At 39.4% G+C, this 22512-nt stretch overlaps 1 protein-coding gene across 2 annotated transcripts in view; it reads right to left on the bottom strand.

Moving 5' to 3' along the window:
- Positions 1-932: 932 nt before the first annotated feature.
- TWF1 (twinfilin actin binding protein 1) overlaps positions 933-22512 on the bottom strand; it is a 473821-nt gene continuing 452241 nt past the window's right edge. For both annotated transcript variants that reach the window (XM_044087409.1, XM_044087410.1), the window contains one exon: positions 933-7199. In XM_044087409.1, the coding sequence (XP_043943344.1) occupies positions 7032-7199 (168 nt within the window). In that variant the 3' untranslated portion in view covers positions 933-7031. The remainder of the gene's footprint in view (positions 7200-22512) is intronic.

Genomic DNA, 22512 nt, shown 5'->3' with positions numbered 1-22512 from the left:
TTGTCTGATTGCATTACATTTATCTGCAAAAAAAAAACAGTTTTTTTTTTGTTTTTTTTATTTTTTTAGGAACCAACTATAAAAAAGATGTGAGGCAGTTACTTTGGTAAGAAAAAAAAATAGCAGCATTTGATAAAAATCCAGTTCAGAAATCAAAGCACACATTAGCTTCTACATAGACCAAATTACAGCACTTATATAAAATGCCAACTTTACAATGGTGCCTTCCTGTTTAGTTTGTTCTGAAGTGACTTGTGCCTCTTGGCATTATTTTGTCAAAAGACATAGGGCCGGACTCAATAAAGCCTACACTAAGTGTACACTATGCGTACAAGATATGTATTCAATAAAATTCTTATCACATTTATTGTGCTTTCTAGTCACTCAGAAATATTACATTGTGTGCATGTAGTCTACACTTTGTGGTAATCTGTATGAATCCCTGCCAACATTTAAAGCCGCAAGAATATCAGTAGGAAAACTAAAGTTAGAAGGAAGAAGGTGTGAGTTATGTCTGTGTTGTCTGTTCACTCAGAACAGTGTACAGTTAAGTGTAGACTTTATTGACTCTGGCCCATATTTTCTACAGTAGTGTAACCATTAACTGCAGTCAAGAGTTTGGGTTACCTATTTTATTCAAAAGAATGAAAACTGAGAAAATGACAGTTCACAATTACTACAGACTTAAAGACTCGCATATGTACCCAAGTAGGTAAGAGGAACGTGTACGGAAAGACTCACAATGTTACTCACGTAGATAAGAGGAGCTTGCACAGCACTAATATACTAAATTCTTGTTTCAAAAACTAAATAAAATGAATATAATAAAGTAATACATGCTGTAAAGGTTAAATGCATTACTCATTCATACTGGTCTTATCTGTGCAAAAATAAATTGCTATTTTTACAAATATACATCGCAGAAAAGTCAGTAAACTGAATTGTCATTTATTACATTTATCCACCAAGACAGGAAAAAGAACAGTGGACAAGGACGTTACCGATCTTTGTGAGAAATATTAGTGCAAAGCTATCTGGACAAAAGAGAAAAGAAATACAAATAAAATACAGATTAACTGCTGCTGGGTAGAGTGTGGTCTGGCACAACAGAATTATCTATACACAGATCCAAACTTTTGCTACTATGACAATCACAAGGACTATTTTTTTATGAAGCAGCACTGTGAAAGTGTTCAACACAGTTTGTAAAAGATCAGATTATTCTGTTTGTCATTCTTCTTATACAAGAAATGTGTTTTAGTAGTGTACATTCAAAATGTGCATAAATTAGAATATTACATTTGTAGTGCATGTCAAAAGGTTAGAGTATACAAACAAAATATGAATACAAAGCACCTTCCTTAACTTAGCAGAGTAAAATGGCATCACGTCACTCATTACAAAAAGGCTACCAAAAGTCATTTAGATTTTGAATCAAACTGTTAACAATAACATATATACATATCTTACTGCACTGAAACTCACATCTGATGTTTACCCTTGATTATAAAATATTCATATTTTTCACACAGATACACAAATCTTGATTTACTTACAAGTATAAAGCCATGTACGTATCACAGTTCAAATACCATATCTGACTAACCAAATAAAAAAAAAATAAACAGCAAGTCCAAAATGTGTTTCCATTTCAATAAGGAATGTTTTAAGTATAGTGTACACATCTACAATCTATAAATAATTAGATTTCAAACAAAATACCACATATTCCCTATAATATAACATTTTTCAGGCTATTTCCATGATTTTTCCTGCAAGTTCTTTGCATAAATAATTACAATAAAAAATTAATCACATATAAACTGGACCACTGGTAATTAACAGGCACATTCTAACCATCCAGTTAGCAGTTCATTTTAATGCAATTATAACAAGGCACACAATTCTCAAGCTGCTTCTATTATTTTTCTAATTGTTGTATACTTTTTCCCCTTTGCATTTGTCCTCCCCGGCACATTATTTTTTTCTTTTTCTGGCTCTCATACAACATTTTGCAAGTGTAAGAGGAATGACAAGCTAGCAACGACCCTGAGAAGCAAGGCATTAATAGGTCGTGATGGCCATCTCAGTGCCTAATTGTGTGAATAAATATCACACGCAGTGTTATGTCACAGTGACTGCAGCTACAACTGTATACCAGATACTTAACCTCCAATTCAAAAAATAAAATCATGTTGCACAGAAGGTGCTGGGTGTTGCTGCTGAATTTTACCTAATGTTTGTACAAACATTTTAAGAATAAACAGTAAATTAACTACTACAGAACAATTTAAGCTGAGAGAAAGTCGAACTGCAGCTAATAAAGTTTACTTCTTATTTCAAAGAATCAGAAATTGTTCATACTGTGCCTTTTGCTCAGGAAAGAGGAGTCCTAACTGAATTCATTGCAGTAGTAGAAGATAATTTTTTTTTGTCCATCCACACCAGAGACCTTTAAGCCTTTAAGCCCCTACCTTGTTCTTCTGACCTATTTGGTCCTGCACAAGATGTCACTAACTACATTGCTGGTCAGGAAAAGATTCTGACCAAGTTAAGCCATCATTCCTTGGGCGCTTCACACTCCCACATCTCAAATGCAGTGAATTCAATGCAAGAAAATCATGATCTGAAAGGGCAAGTCCCCCCATGCTTGTGTCAGGGCTGGAGCCACAAGTCTCTACTGTGAGCTGTAGCCATAGCTAAAAACTACCCATCTCTAAGATACTGAGTAACCTAACTGACGCTCCTTCCAACTCTGAACAGACTACTTAGGGACCAAGTCCATCAATCATCTGCTCCGCTGAGATGCAGCTTAAAATAGGAGTTTTAAAAGATAGAAAACAGCCCACAGCTGTACAGCACACAGAATTGTAACTATAATCAAATTTACGGCATCCAGTTTTCAAACAAAAAGCCGCACTTCACTGGTGTACTGTACAATGGCTTAACTGACGTGACATAATATTTAGAAAATGATTACATGAAGGAAAGACATGGGAATCATGCAGTCTTACTGCCCTGGAGAACATGAAGCATATTAAAACTGAACAGGAAAACAGCAGTCCATCTCTGCCATCACCGATGCAAAATTGTCAGCTGAAAGTAGCAGATATCACATAGCTAGACTGTAGTGCTGGTTACTATGCATGCCATTAGTACCATCTGCTTTCATGAATCCATTGCCATACTATCTACTTAACATTCATCGTAACAGGATTAAGCAGAACCACAAGTGTCACTACTAATGCTAACAGTGTTGGTGGCTACTGGTGTACACTAATCACAAAAACACACAACACCAAGTGCTATGACTGTCTTCTGGTCCCACTCAACTATGTAAATGTTCAACTCACATTCACAAGTAGCCTCAACACAATCCTGTGATTCCAGGGTTTTGAATATCACATGTTAATGCTAAATGGGTACCTACCATACAATGACCTACTGACCCATACTGTACACATGAAAATCAGTTTTTTCTATGCAGTCACCAAAGAGTTTATTGTCTGTAAAAGAGTATCCACAATCAGTATACATTTCTTGGTCCCCTCGCACAGCTTGAGAAAGTCTCCCATATCATCAATGACTATATAACACATATGAAATTATGTTCTGTTCGGAATCATACAATGTTCTCTTCAAAATCATACAAATATACCTTTAAGTTTAGTTTGAAACAGATCGCCTTTAAAAACAGATCAAACCACTTACTTTATTAACCGGATATGCACTTTACAGCATCTCTTCCTTTCTGTTTAAATATCACCATCTCCACAGACGCAAGCTGTTTGAATTGCCATTCGCACTCAGTAACCTTTCTTTATTTTGGTACACATTCTTATTCCATACTAAAACTATTTATGACTTTCTTAACTTACCAATGGCAAAGTCAGAGAGGGAACACTACAGTTTATAATATGGCATATTACCATCCCACAAAATATAATAAAAGAATAATTTATACTGCCAATATTTCAGTTTGTTAGTGCTTATTCACAGATGTTGTGCTTATGTTTGGGTTGCAGGAGTTAGTCAAGATACTTTTCCCTTTTTTCACAAAGAGTGGAACATGTATATGTAGAGATCACATGTGGCGTAGATCCCCTAATAAAGGAGTCAAGGGGTTTGTAATCTTATTATCACTGGAATGGAAGAGTAACTTCTTATTTTAGGGGTTTTACTTTAAATTATTTGCATCTTGATTAAACAAGTTACAATAAGTGGTTAGCTCATATTATGAATATAAATAAGCATAATGAAAATGTATTCACTATTCCCTTCTTCTGAGCTCTCCACCCATCCCTTCAAAACATTACCTGTCTCTCATTCTCATGTGTGCTTAAAACCCTGGAGGTCAAAAATGTATTCCAGAAGTGGTTCATTTCCCTATCCACTAATTAGCACTGTCCCAATTTTAAATTGTTTTAATGACTGCTACCTTCAAGTTTCTAGTATGTGCCCATTACGGTCATTTTTCACTCAAAATATTCAACTTAAATTTTATTCAGCTGTAAATGCCTACCATTATTTGATCAGCAAATCCAAATTTCTACTGAGAATTAAATCAGCAGTATTAAAAGATAATGTAAGTTCTGGAATTTGGTATGCACATCAATTAATAAACATTTTAGTTTACAAAAACTCCCTCATTAACGAAAGAGTTGTACACACAGTTCCAGAATGCTTGCAGCAGTTAACAGTAGAGGACCACAGACCTGCAAAGAGTAAGAAAAAATTAGCGTTTTTCAAACGAAATTTACAACCTTTACAAGTTTCAGGGTTTGAGTATGGTTGTGTGTCGACATAATGAGACTTACCATTTGTAGTGGTCCCTTAAATGAGTGCCACGAAGGCCGCTTTGTATGAAAATAAACTAAGAGAGCTGATTGTTCAGCAGCCCAGCAACACCAATAGCATGCAAGGCCCAGCTAAGTGAACCCCCACAAGATGCAGTACTGTGGTAGGAACAGAAACCAAAGTACCTCACTTGCAATTTGAATAGAGGGGTATGACTAAGATAAAAAAGCAGCTGGCTCTGCTTGTGTTTAAGGCAGTTTACTTCCTTTTTTATTAATTTTAGAACATGCTGCCATGACAGCATCAGGAGACATCTTGGCTTTGTGTATTTTAGCTAAATTTCCTGGTAGCGAGATAGGTGATGTCTGAACTTCTCTGAATATTGCGAGGCAGAATTATCCTTACGGCACTATCAGGAAGACAGCGGTGCTATGCACCTGAGGAACACAGAGCAGTCAGACAAAATGAATGCCTTTTCTTTGATCTGCTAACCACAGATGTACTTATTACACACTACACATGTGCTCATAAACAAACATCTACTGCCTGAGGAGCAAACTTACATGTACAAGTGCTTCAAACGAATAACAGAGTTTAAAAATATCAAATTCAAATCACAGACTAAAGACTTCTGAACAAACTGAAGGCCCATAAATGGATTAAAACAAAGGCATACATTTCTGACTTTACGCACCTTTTTCCAGTTCTACCCTTAAAGCAAACATTCTGAAGTGGGACTCTGATCAATCATTGCAACTTAACTGAAGCAGATTACTCTACTACTGGATGGTATGTAGATAAATAGTAAACTCTACTGGATGGTACAGTGATAAACAGTAAGACCTACTGGATGTTATGTAGATAAACAGTAAGATATACTGGATGGTACATAGATAAATAGTAAAATCTACTGAATGGTACGTTAATAAACAGTAAGATCTACTGGATGGTACATAGATAAATAGTAAAATCTACTGAATGGTACGTTAATAAACAGTAAGATCTACTGGATGGTACATAGATAAACAGTAAGATCTACTGAATGGTATGTAGATAAACAGTAAACATAGTGCTGTCTGTAGCTTCATCTGCCCAAAATCATTACAAGTAAAATTAGTCTACATTCTACTTGTTACAAGAAAGGCATAAGTATTAAGCGCTGCAAGCCAATTATCAATATTTTGTTCTCTAAAAAGTAGTACAGAAGGGTGTATGGAACTTAAATCCATTAACATTTTGCACAGGTAAAATTTGCCATAATAAAATCAAAGGAAGGCTGTAGAAGGAAGATGCTGAAAACAATACATCTAACTTGGAACTTTATAGTTTTGAGACCAAGTTAAAAGCAGCGATGGGATCAGTGCAGGCCACAGAAAAACGTAAGAAGTCGCCACTTCTGATTTTTAAGGCTGGGAAATTGACGTTAAGTGACAGAAACCTATTTTGGAAACCAGTCAAGTCTGGCAAATACACATTTATCTACAAGAAAACTATGTTTTGCATATAACTTATAAAATGGCGCAAACACAGGCAATAGGCTCTTAATATTAGAGTTGTTCTCCTTTTGTCCTAAGTCAAAACTTCTAGCTTCACTGACTAGAAACAATTATATAATGCTACAGTACCAGTATATTTTCATTTGTAAACAAGTTAAAAAAATGATTTGCCCTAAAAGAAATGGGAGTACCACAGTAGCCATCAGTAACACAATTACTTGCTGTTCAGCAGAAACCAACAGTGAAAATAAAAAAACAGTCATACACAAAAGGTGACCTCCTTTAGATTCTTAGGACAGAATACAAGTCATCCTCTTAAAGAACCCATTCCTTGAATTCCTGTTTAAAACTCATTATATAGCAGCATTTGGAGTTCAATGTAGTGACATAAATTAAACAAATATTGTTCTTTCTCACTATTACAGCAGAATTCGTTTGTGCGCAGTTCTCATATGAGTCGGCTAAATGGTTTCACAGGGAGCCAAACGATGTTTTGGCTACAGCAATAAAGTGCCAGTCCCACTAACCTGCTAATAGTCTTCCAATGAAAACTCTTAAAAAACAATCACAAAGGCATATTTAGCAAGTGCCAGTGGTAAACATGTTGATCGGCGTAACAATGTGGAAAAATTTGAAAAGTGTTATAAAAGTAGAAGAATGATTTAAGTCCCTTTGTTTGAAAATACAAATCTCCCCGTCTGAAACTGATAACCCCTATACAGTGGATGCCTGTAGCTTTCAGTTACCGACTTCATTTTCTCCTGAGCCTTTGATCAGCCTTTTAATTCCTCGTTTTCCTGCAGGACCCTTGGGTTTTGCAAAGACCTGTTTGTGTGCATGTTGTTTTGGATGAACTTCTTCATAAATGAATTCAGGGGTTAGTTCAGCACCACTCTCAATTTCAATCTGGAAAGAAGTAATTAATTAATTAGGCACTGCATTCTCATGCATGATAACAACAAGCAATGTAATGGATTTGTGTCTAAAACTGCCTTTCTTCACTGTAGAATATTAAACAAAATTAGAAATAAAGACATCTTTTGCTGCTAGCAGAAATCAAAAAAAACTATTCACTAAGCTAGATGTTGCGTTTGAAATTAAACATAATTTAGAGCTTCCACAGAAAAACAGACTCAATAAAACACATTATTTGAATTTAAAATCTTGCAATGTTAGCATTGCATGCAGACATTAAGCAGAACAAAATTATAGTAGGTATAATTACAGGTAAGACCTGGTTAAATGCATATTATATATATTTTTTTTGTGTTACTAAACGTATATTCTTTTTGTACTGAATTTATTTTATAATTTGTCTCCTTGTAATTTAGTATCCTACTGAAAATGGACATATATCCAGCTAGACTAGCCCGGTTAACAAATGTAAAATAAAATAAAATAAAATAAAATAAAAATATTAGCCATCTAGTAAATCTAATACCACATATGCACCCATGAACACCTACCATTTCATGACAAGTGAGCATAATGCTTTGTAAAGTATGTACAGAAGACCATGCAGCAGCTTCTAGAACACTTCTAGAATTCAACCCTTTCCAAAAATCCACAGATAAAGCCAATGCCCTGGCAAAGTTAGCCTTGACCCTGATTGGAATAGTTTTGTTATGGTGAGCACAACAAAAAGTAATAGCCTTAGACAACCATTTGGAAATGTTTTCACACAAGTTGTCCCTTTTTTCTTACCTTCACAGGAAGTAAACGATTGATCTGATTATCTGGACATCCAAAGAAAGGATTTCTTCCTCATTTTTAGGTTCCAGAAAGAAAAACAATCAGGGAGATGGACAGTTTGGCTTAAAGTGAACTCAGAAACCACTTTAGACACAAGATAAAGATTAGTTCTCAAACAAACCCTGTCCCTGTAGAAAATAAGATAAAACTGACTCACCATTTTAGTTTTTACTGCTGCACGATCACAAATAGTTACTGGATGTGTGTCGAAGCCTTCAATTAAATGTATAGATTCCTGAGAAATATAATTTCTATCTAGTCTAGCCCAGATACTGTACCTTGGGAATAATATGTAAATTCTGTCGGAGTTCCTACTAATTCACAAAATTATGTACAGCTTCAAAACATTAAGTTTAACCCTCCAGAAGGGAACAACTGCGCAAACTGACTGCTGCACCTTAAGGTTGTTGCGTCTTTCAGCTTTTCCCAGTTAGGGGTCACCACAGTGGAACTCCGGTCCGCTAATGATTGGTAGTTGATTTTTACGTACCGAGTTACCAGCCCTGACGCACAACCTTCAACGAAGGTACGCCCATTCACGCATATCTCCACGCAGAAGATGCTCTAGGTGAGAGTCAAACTGGACATCGTCTTACTGTGAGGCGACAACGCTACCACAGAACCACCACCGTGGGTATACCCATGCTAAAATGCATGCTATAGCCTATGCTCCAGCTTACACAGATTGCTGTCTGTTCTTTTCTTATCCTCCCAGATATGAACAGCAGCTTAGCTTGTATGATTTCAGAAAGCAGTTAACTTTTAGCCATAGAAAAAGTGCACTAGCTATCTTTAAATAAATCTAAACAGTAAACTGTTCTATTAATTGCATTAAAGTATTAAGGCTTCTAGGTTGGTTGTTCCTCTTATTCACTTCCCATTATTTCAAAAAGAATTTTTTTCACTAAAAATTGCATTTCCCTTAGCAAATAATACTCAGAATTCTCAAGATTAACTGTTTATCCCTGCAAAGAATTTGTCTCCATGGAAATGTATTCAGCAATGAGTCTTTGTAGATTTCACTCAGAAAAGAATGCACAGCTGCCCTTAACATCTCGACTCCACTGAACATTTGCTAGTGAAAAATAAACAAGCTAACATCTTTGCAGTTGTAAGAAGCTTTGCATTTTCACGACTTTCATCATTTTCTCTTATTTTTAAATCTTATACGCTTACAAAAACATTTGTTTACAACTGACTCCAAAGGTAGTAATCTAGATATTCACCCTTGTAAAATAAAACTAGTAAAATAAAAATAATACTAATCACTAAAGGTCGGTCTGTAACCACAAAAACCAGAGAGAGATAAAAAGTCAGTCCGACCACCAAGGCTGTAAGCATAAAAAAAGTTCAAAACTGTATAAGCAAAAAACTTTAATGAGCAATAAAACCAAGACAATCGCTTTCACAACTAGTGCTTCATCAGATCCTACTAATACAGGGTAAAAAAAAAAAGAAGTTATGTACTTACCTTAATGTTCCATGTTTGTAGTTCATCTCGCCTACATTCTTGCTGGATGGGTTCGGAGCCGATATTCGGCATCAACTCTGCCGATGCTAAAGCTCGAGAGCTTGTACTGGCTCAAGGCTAACCCCTATCCCATGGTGCCTCACTGCAATTTCCCAGATCTTGTTTGCAAGAAAGCAATAAGTACGCAATAGTTATGAAACTATCAAAAAATGTGAACATACAGACAAAACATTGTGTAACATTATCTATGCCAGGTGGACAACAACTGCAACCAGGTCAGACAGCATAAGTATAGTCCACCAGATTCTCCAGGAACTAGAAGGGGGCAGGAGGGAGGGACGCATGAATGTAGGTGAGATGGACTACAAACACGGAACGTTATGGTAAGTACATAACTTCTTTATGTTATGCAGTCCTATCTCGCCGTAATTCTTGCTGGATGGGACAGCGTCCCTAGCACCTTTATCCCAGGTGGCTCAAGCGAAGAGACTCTTCAGCACAGTGGACCCAAAGGATGACCTGTCCCGGGAGGCCAAATCCAATTTGTAATAAGTGAGAAATGCATGTGGTCTTGCCCAAGTAACTGCTGCACAAATAGTATCACTTGGGAGCCTAGATCTAAAGGCACATGAAGTACATACTGCCCTGGTAGAGTGGCCTTTTACTTTGTTGTGCAACTGTTTGCCAGCAGTTTGATAAGCAAAGGAAATGCAATCCAAAAGGCATTTTGAAAGAGTAACCTTGGAAACAGGCAAGCCCTTATTCTAGTCAGAAGAGGAAACAAATAATTGATCTGATTTTCTGAATTCTTTAGTCCTGAGTAGGTAAAACCTGAGAATTCTGTGAACATCTAAATGGTGCAGTCTGTATTCAGATTTATTAGAATGATTTGGAAAAAACATTGGTAGCACAATAGTAGTGTTAAGATTATGCTCTGAGCATACCTTGGGAAGAAAGGAAGGATTTGCCCTGAGTGAGACTCTTATCTTTGTGGAAAACAATGTAAGGAGGTCGAATAGTAAGAGCTTGCAGTTCTGAGACTCTCCTAGCAGAGGTTATGGCTACTAAGAATAGTGTTTCCAAGATAATAATCTCAGATCCAATGAAGAAGAGGGCTCAAATGGTGCAGAAATTAAGGATGTCAGAACTAAGTTTAGGTCCCAGAGTTCTGGTGGTTGTTTGACTGGAGGCCCGAGAAGGAGAACTCCCTTCAAAAAGGTTTTGCACAAACAGTGGGCCATGATGGGATTTCCCATGAAGTCAAAATGGTAATTAAAAATGGTAGCTAACTGAACTCTGACTGTAGCGGCTGCAGCTCCTTCATGAAAAATGGACGCAAGGAAGGACAAAATAGATTCTATAGGAGATGTATAGGGATCTAAGCCTTGGTTTACAGCCCAAATAGAGAACCATATAACTTTCGAGTGGAAGGCTTATGGGAAGAAATAAGAATGTGTTTGACTGAAGGTGAGAGGGAAATGCACCTGGCTATTCATGGAACTGGAGCAACCATGCTGTCAATTTTAGGGTGTGGATGGTCGGATGGAACTGCCCCGATTGAAGAATCAGGAGGTCTGGAGATGGCTCCAGAACCCATGGTTCCTCCAAAAGGTAGGGCCACAGGAAGGGAAACCAAACTTCACGAGATCAAGGTACTCCTCAATTGTTTTGCTTTCTGTATTACCTTTGGGATGAGAGGCAAGGTTGGGAAGGCATAAAGGAGTCCCGGGGGCCAGTCATGGACTAGACCATCCCTGGGTGACATCCCCAGATGGGGGAATTAGGGCAAAGTAGCTGCTGCATTTGATGTTCAGGTGTTTGGCGAATAGGTTGCAGCAAGGCTGGCCCCATCTGTGAAAGATCTCTTTCGCAACTTCTGCATTCAGGGACCACTTGTGAGGCATCAGAATTGCTCAACTGAGTTTGTCTGCTATCACATTGGATTTCCCCGGGATGTGCATTGCTACCAGAAAGCGTTGAGTGTCCATCGCCCTTTTCCAACCTCTTAAAGCCTCTCGGCAAAGCAGATAAGATTTGGTTCTCCCTTGCTTGTTTATGTACCACACAACAGAAATGTTGTCTGACTGAATCACAATTGTCCCGGTGGGAAGAGCACTGTGAAGTGCTTGCAACGCATACAGCACCTCTCTCATCTCCAGAACACTAATCTGCAAGTGGTTCTTATGGTTCTGCCAAGTACCTTGGACCGTCATTCCCAGATAATGCCCCCCCCACCCTATCTGGGAAGCGTCAGTGGTCAAAAATGGCTTCTCTTGGGGAGGAACAAGTCGACAACCTAAGAGAAGGTGTTATGTATGCAACCATCATGTCAAATCCTTCTTGTAGGTGTTTGTGAGAAGAATCTGATGAGACAAGTGAAGATCCTGCATTGACCATTGGGCAAATAGTAGCCACTGAAGTACTCATGTGCAGGCAGGCTAGAAGAACTAATAGAATGAGGGAAGCCATAGTCCCCCAGGACTTGAAGGATTACCCTAGCCTGAACTTTGTGACTGTTTAGCAAGGATCTGACTTGACTGCGTAGTGATTCTACTCTTTCTGGTGTTAGTCTTGCAGACATGGTGATTGGGTCTATTTCTGAGCCTATGAATACAATGTGCTGTGAAGGAGATAAGGCTGATTTTTTTTAGGTTGACTGAGATGCCTAAACTGGCACACAAGGATCAAGTCTCATCCCTGGTTGTGATGAGTTGATGCTTGGTGGTAGCAGTGAGGAGCCAGTCATTTAGGTATGGAAACACCTGGCATCCTTGACATCTCAGGTGAGCCGTTACCACTGCCATGCATTTGGTGAACACTCTGGGGGCCAAAGAGCAGTGTTCGGAACTGAAAATGACTGGCTCCCAGCCAGAAGCATAAGTGTCTTCTGGAGCGCCTGTCCACTTTGATGTGGTAGTACGCGTCCTGCAGATCTACAGAGCACATCCAATTGTCTTTCCAGATAAAGGGAAATACTGACTGCAGAGTGATCATTCAGAACTTCGATTTCTTTACAGACTTGTTGAATCTGCTGAGATCTAAAAGTGATCTCCAGTCTCCTGTTTTTTTTTTGGAACTAAAAAGAATTGAGAGTAAGTTTTGTATCCTATTTAAATAAATATACTACTTAGCCAATGAGCCAGTAAGAAGACAACCTTGAAGCTTTCGCTGCAAATGAGATCTGGCGAATTGCTGTGAGGCACCATGGAATAGGGGTTAGCCTCGAGCCAGTTAAAGCTCTTGAGCTTTAGTATCAGCCGAGTCGGAGCCGAATATCGGCTCCGAACCCATTCAGCAAGAATTACGGTGAGATAGGACTACATAACATCTCAAGCTTTTAATAAACAATAAACCAGTCAGACAAGAAAAGCAGTTAATGATGTAAAAATCTTGACTTCAGGACAGGTTTTAAAGGAATAGTAAAATTTAACCCAGGCATTCTATGTGCCTGTAAGTTTGCTATCCACTATGTTTCCATCAAGTCTGTTTTATTGATGATATCAAAATTGATGATATTAAATTATCTCTTAAAATTTCCACGACTGTAAATTTAAAGGAATGCCCTGCAAGATTACTAATATGTTTATATAGGGCATTAAGCGTATTCTTCCTTCTTATATCCCCTAAGTGCTGCAGATCCCTCGCTTTCAAATTTCTATTGGTTTTGCCTATGACTCACAGGCTACACACTGTGCAAAATAGTCTAAGTTAGTAGATTTACAGTCAGCATAAAAGTTAAAAACATAAGTCCGATTAGTGGTTGGATGTATAAAAATATTATTGCTAGACATAGAACTACAGGCTTTACATGATCTACTAGGGAACATACCCATCCTATTTGTTACTTCCTTATTCTTTCTAAAGAGTTTACTGCAAAGCTGTCTTTTTAAAGATAAAATATTCCTATATACAAACTGGGGTGAATCCCCAACTACTTCATTAATCTTTTCATCTGAACGCAGAATCAACCAATTCCGCTTTATGACATCACAAACAGAATATATATTGCTGCTAAACTTTAGGGAAAAAAACTAAATTTATGTCTATTAACAACATGACACGATGTTCTAGAAAAAGAAATTATGTACTCACCATAACGTTCCATGTTTGTTGTCCATCTCACCGTTCATTCGTACAATGATGGGTTAAGGAACTGATTCTCAGCTCTGACTCGGCCAAATACACAGCTGAAAGACCCCAACTTGGCTCGTGGCAAGTAAGTATCACATAATGCAGTGGTGTAATCCCCAGATCTTGTTTGCTGCTACTACTAAATGAATTGTAAAACTATATACACATATATATACATACATATATATATATATATATATATATATATATACATATATATATATATATATATATATACACACATATATATATACATATATATATATATATATATATATATATATATATATATATATATATATATACACACATATATATATATACATATATATATATATATATATATACACATATATATATACACATATATATATATATATATATATATATATATATACATACATATATATATATATATATATATATATATATATATATATATATATATATATATATATATATATATATATATATACACACATATATATATATATATACATATATACACACACACACATATATATATATATATATATATATATATATATATATATATATATATATATATATATACATACATTCATACATACACACACACAAATATATACCATCCCCAACAGAAGGAGAAACAAACTGAAACAAAGAACTCCTGAAGGTAGTAAAAACATCCACCAGGTCCACAAGGAGTCTTTGGAAGTGGGAAGAAGGGAGGGTTTGTAAGAATGAACGGTGAGATAGACAACAAACATGGAACGTTATGGTGAGTACATAACTTCTTTATGTTATGTTGTCCTGTCTTGCCCTTTATTCTTACAATGACGGGACAACATCCCTAGCACCTTTTCCCAGGGTGGCTCACGAAAGTATAACTTTAAGCACCATGGAACCAAAGGAGGCCCTTTCCCTGGTGGCCAAATCCACTTTGTAATACGAGATAAATATATGGGGAGTGGTCCAAGTAGCTGCTACACAAATATTATCCATAGGAATTCTGGCTTGAAAGGCAGAAGACATAGCCACTGCTCTAGTGGAATGAGCCTTCACTCTGAATGGTAAATTTCTGTTACTTGAGGTATAGATGAATGTAATGAGTTTGAGAGCAAGTTGGAAAGAGTAGTTTTTGAAACTGAGCTACCCTTTTATGCATCAGAGAAGGATACGAATAATTGGTCAGATTTTCTGAAGTCTTTGTTCCTATGCAAATAGAATCTGAGTTGTCTATGCACATCTAGTTGATGTAATTTGTATTCTGCCTTGTTGCTGTGATTAGGAAAGAACACTGGAAGCTCAATAGATCGATTTATGTTAGTTTAAGAAGAGACTTTGGGTAAAAATGATGGATTAGTTCGCAAGAATACCCTATCCTTATGAAATATATGGCGGTTTAATAGAAAGAGCTTGCAACTCTAATACTCTTCTAGCAGATGTTATAGCCACCAAAAAAATGGTCTTCCAGGAAAGGAACTTGAGGTCTGAAGATGATGAGGGTTCAAAAGGTGGTAACGTCAGGTGAGACAGAACAAAATTTAAATCCCAAGGAAAAAGGGGTTCTTTAAAGGGAGGTCTTAATAAAGAGGCACATTTTAAGAAGGCTCTACACAACCTGTGTGACATTAAGTTCAAGACAGAAAGTACAGTTGTGTACACTTACCGTAAATGTAGATGTTCGAGTGTATTCACTGTTGCAGTCATTACATTTGGGTTATCTGCTTGCAGGTAGCCCTCAGTCGGCCTGATTAACAAAGTCTTGGGTCCTGCGTTGGTTGCTGTCTCTTCTTCCATGACGTCAGGTCTTCAGGGGTATAAAAAGTACAGTTGTGTACCTACCATAAATGTAGATGTTCGAGTGTATTCACTGTTGCAGTCATTACACTTGGGTTATCCTGCTGGCAGGCTACCCGCAGTCTGCCTGAATTCCAAAGTCCTGGTCCGGCGTCGGTTGCTGTCACCTCTTCCCTGACGTCAGTGCGCCAGGGGTATAAAAGATGCAGCTGACGCCATTTTCTTCAGTTTTTCTTGCCCCAGATGTCAGGTGCCCCAAAAGGGTAGGCTGTAAAAAATTATGAACATAAAAAAGCATGCACATAACCTTCATCTACAAGCAAATACACCACATAGGTTGTATAGAATAGAGAGGTACAGATAAGTCCCAGCAAAGAAAAAAGGGGGAAGGTGGGAGGCTAAGCTGGACTGCAACAGTGAATACACTCAAACATCTACATTTATGGTAGGTGCACAACTGTACTATGTTCATCGTGTTTCACTGTTGCAGTCATTACACTTGGGTTGAATCCCAAAGCTGAGGTTGGGTGGCTGGTCCTAAATAGAGTTAGGAGTGGCTATGAGGCCCTGCAGAACTGCAGTGGCAAAGCCTGCTCTGGATTTAGAGTAGAGAGGTAAATGGTAGTGCTTTGTAAAAGTGTGCACTGAAGTCCATGTTGCAGCCTCCAAAATATCCTTCGTTGGTACTCCTCTGAGGAAGGCTGCTGAAGTAGCTGTTGCTCTGGTAGAATGTGGCCTAATGCCCTTGGGCACAGATTTGCCATGTTGTGAATAGCAGAAACGAATGCAGTGGCCTATCCATTTTGAAATAGTCTGCTTTGAAATGGCTTTTCCTTGGGAACCTGCAGCATATGCCACTAAGAGTTGCTCAGTCTTTCTGAAGGCTTTAGTCTTGTCCAAGTAAAAGTGTAGCTGTCTGTGTATGTCCAAAGTATGCAGAGGTCTCTCCCCCTTATTCTGTGGGTTTGGCTAAAAGGTAAGCAAATGTATGGTTTGGTTAAGAGCCACGCTGGACACTACCTTAGGCATAAATGTCGGGTTTGTCCTTAGAGAAACCCTGTCCTGATGGAAAATAATGAAAGGTTCCACAGCCATTAGTGCCTGTAATTCTGAAACTCTTCTTGCTGAAGTTATTGCTAGGAGAAGAGCGGTTTTCCATGACAAGTATTTTATCTCTGCTGTATTGGCTGGTTCAGAAGGAGGCAATGTAAGTTTTTCCAAGACAAAGTTGAGGTCCCATGTAGGTATTGGAGCTCTTCTTGGAGGTCTTATGTTTTTGGCCCCTCTGAGAAACTGTCTTAGCAGTGGATGAGAAAAAATAGGGGGATCCGTATTGTAATGAGCTAAAATTGCAGAGGTATGGATCTTACTTGATGAGAAGGATAGGCCTTTGTCCAGCATCTCAGTTAGGTATTGCAAAATCTGAGGAATATTAGGTTCTAGCGAGTCAATTCCCTGTGCTTGATTCCAAGCACAGAATCTTTTCCATTTTTCTGCATAAGATTTTCTGGTGCTGGGCCTTCTGGCCTCCAAAATTACATCCATAACAGCTTTAAAGAGAGATGTGTTTTGAAAGATTACATTATCCGCCATGCAGCCAAAATTTAGGGTTCTGAGTTGTCTGTGCAAGATCAGATTGTTCTGTTGGGTCAGCAAATGAGATATTAGAGGTAATGTCCAGGCTGAGCCTTCAGACAAGCTCTTTAGGATTGGGTACCAGTGCTGGCGTGGCCAGTCTCGGGCAATCAGTATAATTTTTGACTTCTCTTGTCTGACCTTTAGGAGTACCTTGGAGAGGAGAGGCATATACTGTAAGAGCTTTCCAGCTGAATGAAAGGACGTCGACTTTCCATGCTTGCTTGTGATAAGTCCAAGAGCAGAATCTCTGTAGCTGGCAGTTGTGAGGGGAGGCGAATAGATCTATGTCTGGGCATCCCCATTTCCCTGTTATCATGTTGAAGATTTGTGGATCCAGTTTCCACTCGTGAGGATCCATGAGGTTTCTGCTTAGTTCATCTGCCAAAGTATTTATCTTTCCTGGCAGGAATTGTGCTTGCAGATGTACTTGGTAAGTCAATGCTGTGTTCCACAAAGTCATGGCTTGCCTGCAGAGGTGGTAGGAATGTGTGCCCCCTTGCTTGTTTATGTACCACATGACTGTAGTATTGTCCGTCTTTATCAGTAGTTGTCCTGGATGAAGTAGGTCCTTGAAGACTGTCAGGGCATTTTGTACAGCTAGCATCTCTTTTTGATTTATATGTAGATGCATTTGGTTTGTGGGCCAAGTGCCCTGAATACATTTTCCTGCCATGTGTGCCCCCCAGGCATAATCCAATGCATCTGTTGTTAGTGTCTGCCTGGCCGTGGGTAAAGTGAATGGCTGTCCCTTGTTGTGGTGACAGGCCTGTGCCCACCATAGAAATTCCTGTTGCAGGCAGGGAATAAGAGTAATTACTGTTTCCAGTCTGTGGCAATGTTGAATCCAAACACTTTTTAGATACCATTGTAGTTTCCTCATATGCAGTCTTGCATATGGAATTAGTAGAATGCAGGATGCCATGTAACCCAGAGCCTGCAGAATCTTTCTTGCAGATAACTGGGTCTTTGTTGCCATGTCTTTGAAGTAAGAAGTCAGATGCCTTTGTTTGTCTGGCGTGAGATAAGCCATCCGGGCAGTTGTATTTAAGCTTGCACCCAGGAATATTATCTCTTGAGAGGGCACTAGTTTTGATTTCTTTTCGTTTACTGTGTACCCTAGGCAAATTAGTAACCTTTTTACAAATGCCAGATGCTGTAGTAGAATATCTTTGTCCTTCGCTTGAATAAGGCAGTCGTCCAAGTAGGGGTATATTTGAATTCCTCTTTGTCTGCAAAATGCAATTACTGGTGCCAGACATTTTGTGAAGACCCTAGGTGCAGTAGATAAATCAAAGGGCAGTGCAGAGAATTGGTAGTGCATTGAGCCAGCTATGAATCTGAGGTATCTTCTGCAAGATTGTCTGATTGGGACATGCAGGTATGCCTCTTTGAGGTCCAAAGTTACGAGCCAAGCCTTCTTGTCCAGCATGGGCAGAAGCTGCTGTAGAGTCAACATTTTGAATTTTGGGACATCCAGAAAAGTATTTAGAATAGACAGGTCCAGAATTGGTCTCCAGGCTTTGTCCTTTCTTGGTACTAAGAAAAGTCTTGAGTAAAATCCTTGTCCCTGTTCTTGCTGTGGCACTGGCTGAATAGCACCCATGTCCATGAGAGATGAAACTTGTTTTTGTGCCTCTTGCCATTGATTGTGTGGCAGGTCTGGCATACCTTTTGCCTTTGGAAGGGTGTGAAAGTGGAACCTGTAGCCCTGAGAGATTATATTTAAGACCCATTTGTCCTGGGTGATCTTGTGCCAGTTTTGAGAAAAAAGTGCTAGCTTTCCCTCTAGGGGTGCTGCCAAAAAATAAGTGCTTGGCATTGGCAGAGGGAAGTCATTGGGACTGTTTTCTATAAGGCTGTGATTTGTCTTCTCCACTTTTGGAGGTAGAAGCACCCCATTGTTTGGACCTGTATGAGCCCTGGGGCTGTTGCCTGCCTCTAGGGCATATGTATCTGCCTCTTTGTGGTCTGCCTGATACTGGAAAGGAACAATTCTTAGAGGGCCAGTTTCTGCTAAATCTGGGTGGCTGTACCTGTAAGAAATCCTTTACTGTCTGCACAGATTTTGCCTTATCCTCCATTTTCTTTAACACCTCCTCTGCCTTAACACCAAACAAAGTATCATGCTGTAATGGAGCATCCAATAATTTTACTTTAACATGATCAGGCAGATTCTGTTCCTGTAACCAAGCATGCCTTCTAATAACAGAACCTGTAACAGCAGCCCTGCATGAGGCCTCCAGTGAATCATAGCTACATTGCAAAGTATGTTTTCCCACTTGTTCAACTGCATGCAATAAATCTTGCAATTCTTTGTTCTCAGTACATTCAGAATTTGTCAACATTTTTTGTTTTAACAAAGACATTAAGTATTGCTGATATTTAAGCATATGAAACTGACAATTTAAAGCCCTTACAGCCAAAGTAGCATAAGTGTAAACTTTTTTCCCCCATCTGTCCAAAGCCCTAGAATCTCTGTCTGAGGGGACAGGGTTTTTGGCAGAAGCAGCCTTGATCCCTTTGGGACCCTGTGAGATAGTTTCTGGGTCAGCAGCAGGGCTTTTGTAAATAAATTTATGGGTGTCTGGAACCCTGTAGTATCTGTCTGGCTTAACAGGGGCAGGAGGTAAAGAGTCTGGAGACGGGCTGGACTCAAACATCATCCACTATGTCTAGAACAGGGGAAATTGCAAGAGGTCTATGCTGTGGAAGTAAAAAAGTCTCTAAATCTTTTCTTAGATTCGGAATAATCCTGGCTCTCCCAATGGAAATGCTCTCTCATGGTATGCAGGGTTTCCCCAAAAGAATAGTCCTCAGGAGGAGAAGCTGAAGGAATAGAATCTTCAGCATCAGAATCCTCATAGGGAGGAACAGAATATCCCTGATCAGAAGAGGAATCAGAGGAAATGGAAACCTGATCAGAGGAATCATATTCAGTGTCTTGCCTAGGCCTCTTATCAGGAGGGGGATGGCAACGCCTGATCAAAGTAATTAAGTCTTCGGCCATTTTGAGCATCTGTTTCTTAGGCATAGAAGCCTGTCCTGGAGAATGCTGTACTGGTTTCCTTGTCTTTAAAACTGTTTTAGACTTTGTCTTGGATGCTGAAGTAGGCTTTATATAAAGTTGTGCAGGTCTGAAGACACCCTCAGAAGCCGATGCCTGCTCAGCGGCTCCGGACCCATCTGAGGGATAAATTTCCGAAGGGCCAATACCTTGAGTATCCAGAGGCCTAGCTGTCTCCACCTGGGTGTCGGAGGCGGCCTGTGGCTCTGAGGTAGTGGGAGTCAGGGGCTGCGAAAGTGCCTCATTGAGCACCGGCGAACCGAAGACTGGCCTAGAAAAGGCTTTGTCATTGGTTTTGGACCTCAGATGCTTGTCCTTGTCTTTATCCTTGCGTTTTTTATGAATTCCGGTCGTCGGTTGTTCCGACGGCATTATGTAGTTAAACCTTCTGCCAAAATAATGAAAAGCAAAATTGTAGTGACGCTTGGTTAAATCTAGCATAAAACCGACAACTAGCAACGTCGTGGTCAGGGCCTAGGCAAGGAATACAGTAAGAGTGGAAATCCTTACGAGGTATTTTCTTCCCACAAGAAATACAATTACCTTTTTCTGACATCGGTCTGGAGCAAGAAAAAAGTTTCCCCAATGCGGTACTTAGCTTTATTGAAGACTTCGGATCTGAAATTCAATTTTGAAAATCTCAGGAGTCGGCCGACCGGCACTTGCGAACTGCTTTGCTTCGGGCACCGCGCGGCAAGAAAGACTGAAGAAAATGGTGTCGGCTGCATCTTTTATACCCCTGGAGCACTGACGTCAGGGAAGAGGCAACAGCAACCGACGCCAGACCAGGACTTTGGAATTCAGGCCGACTGCGGGTAGCCTGCCAGCAGGATAACCCAAGTGTAATGACTGCAACAGTGAAACACGATGAACATCATGCAGCCAACGCCATTACATCAGTTTTTCTTGCCCCAGATGTCAGGTGCCCCCCTAATGGGAAGCAATTAAATATAAAAGTACAAAGATATACCTCCAACAAAAAAGCAAATACACCAAAAAGGCTTTTAAGCATAGTAAAGGAAAGTAGAGGTATAGCCAAAAGACGTTAGGGGGCTGGAGGGAGGGTAACCAGGACTGCAACAGTGAATACACTCAAACATCTACATTTATGGTAAGTGTACACAACTGTACTATGTTCTTCATGTTTCACTGTTGCAGTCATTACATTTGAGTAGATTCCCAAAGCTATGGTTGGGAGGAGGAATTTAAATAGCATTAGGGCCAGCTATAAGGCCCTGCAAGACTGCAGTGGCAAAGCCAGCTCTGGATTTAAAGAAAATTGGCAAATGATAATGCTTGGTGAAAGTATGTACAGAACTCCAGGTAGCAGCTTCTAGGATGTCCCTGGTAGGGACGTCTCTGAGAAAGGCTGTAAAGGTAGATGTAGCCCTGGTGGAGTGAGGTCTAATCCCCTGGGGGATTGGTTTTCCATGGTGCTTATAGCAGAAATTAATGCAATGGCTTATCCATTTAGAAATGATTTGCTTTGAAATAGCCTTCCCCTCTGCCCCTGCAGCAAATGCCACCAACAGTTGTTCAGATTTCCTTTGAGGTTTAGTCCTGTCCAAGTAGAATCTAAGTTTTCTGTGCACATCTAAGGAATGCAGTATCCATTCCCCTTTATTCTGTGGATTGGGAAAGAACGTTGGCAAATTAATGGACTGATTAAGAGCCACACTGGATACCACATTGGGCATGAAGGATGGATTGGTTCTGAGGGACACCCTGTCCGCATGAAAAATGATGAAAGGCTCCACTGCCATAAGGGCCTGTAATTCAGATACTCTTCTAGCTGAAGTGATTACTAAAAGGAAAGCTGTTTTCCAAGAAAGAAATTTTAAGTCTGCAGTAGCACCTGGCTCGAAAGGAGGTAGAGTGAGTTTCTCCAAGACAAAGTTAAGGTCCCAGGCTGGGGATGGAGCTCTCCTGGGTGGTCTCAAATTTTTGGCCCCTCTGAGGAATTGCTTGAGCAGTGGATGAGAGAAGAGGGGAGGTTCTGTGTTATAATGAGCTGAAATGGCTGAGGTGTGGATTTTAATGGAGGAAAAAGACAGCATCTCAGTTAAGTATTGTAAAATCTGAGGTAAATTGGGTGCTGCTGTGCTCATCCCTTGAGATTGGTTCCAGGCACAGAATCTTTTCCATTTTTCAGCATAAGATTTTCTAGTACTAGGCCTCCTTGCCTCTAAAATGATATCCATCACAGGTTTGCTGAGGGATGGTAAAGGAGAGATTAAGTAATTTAGCCAGGCTGCAAGGTTCAGTGTTAAAAGCTGAGGGTGCAGAATCTGGCTCTCCTGCTGAGACAGCAGGGAAGGAGTCTGAGGCAGGTGCCATCGAGATAACCGTAACACACTGCTCAGGAGAGGGTACCAGTGTTG

The sequence above is a fragment of the Protopterus annectens genome, chromosome 11.part0 (assembly GCF_019279795.1).
Source record: "Protopterus annectens isolate FY-2018-M chromosome 11.part0, PAN1.0, whole genome shotgun sequence".
NCBI lineage: Eukaryota > Metazoa > Chordata > Ceratodontiformes > Protopteridae > Protopterus > Protopterus annectens.
This window is presented reverse-complemented; position numbering and strand designations above follow the sequence as displayed.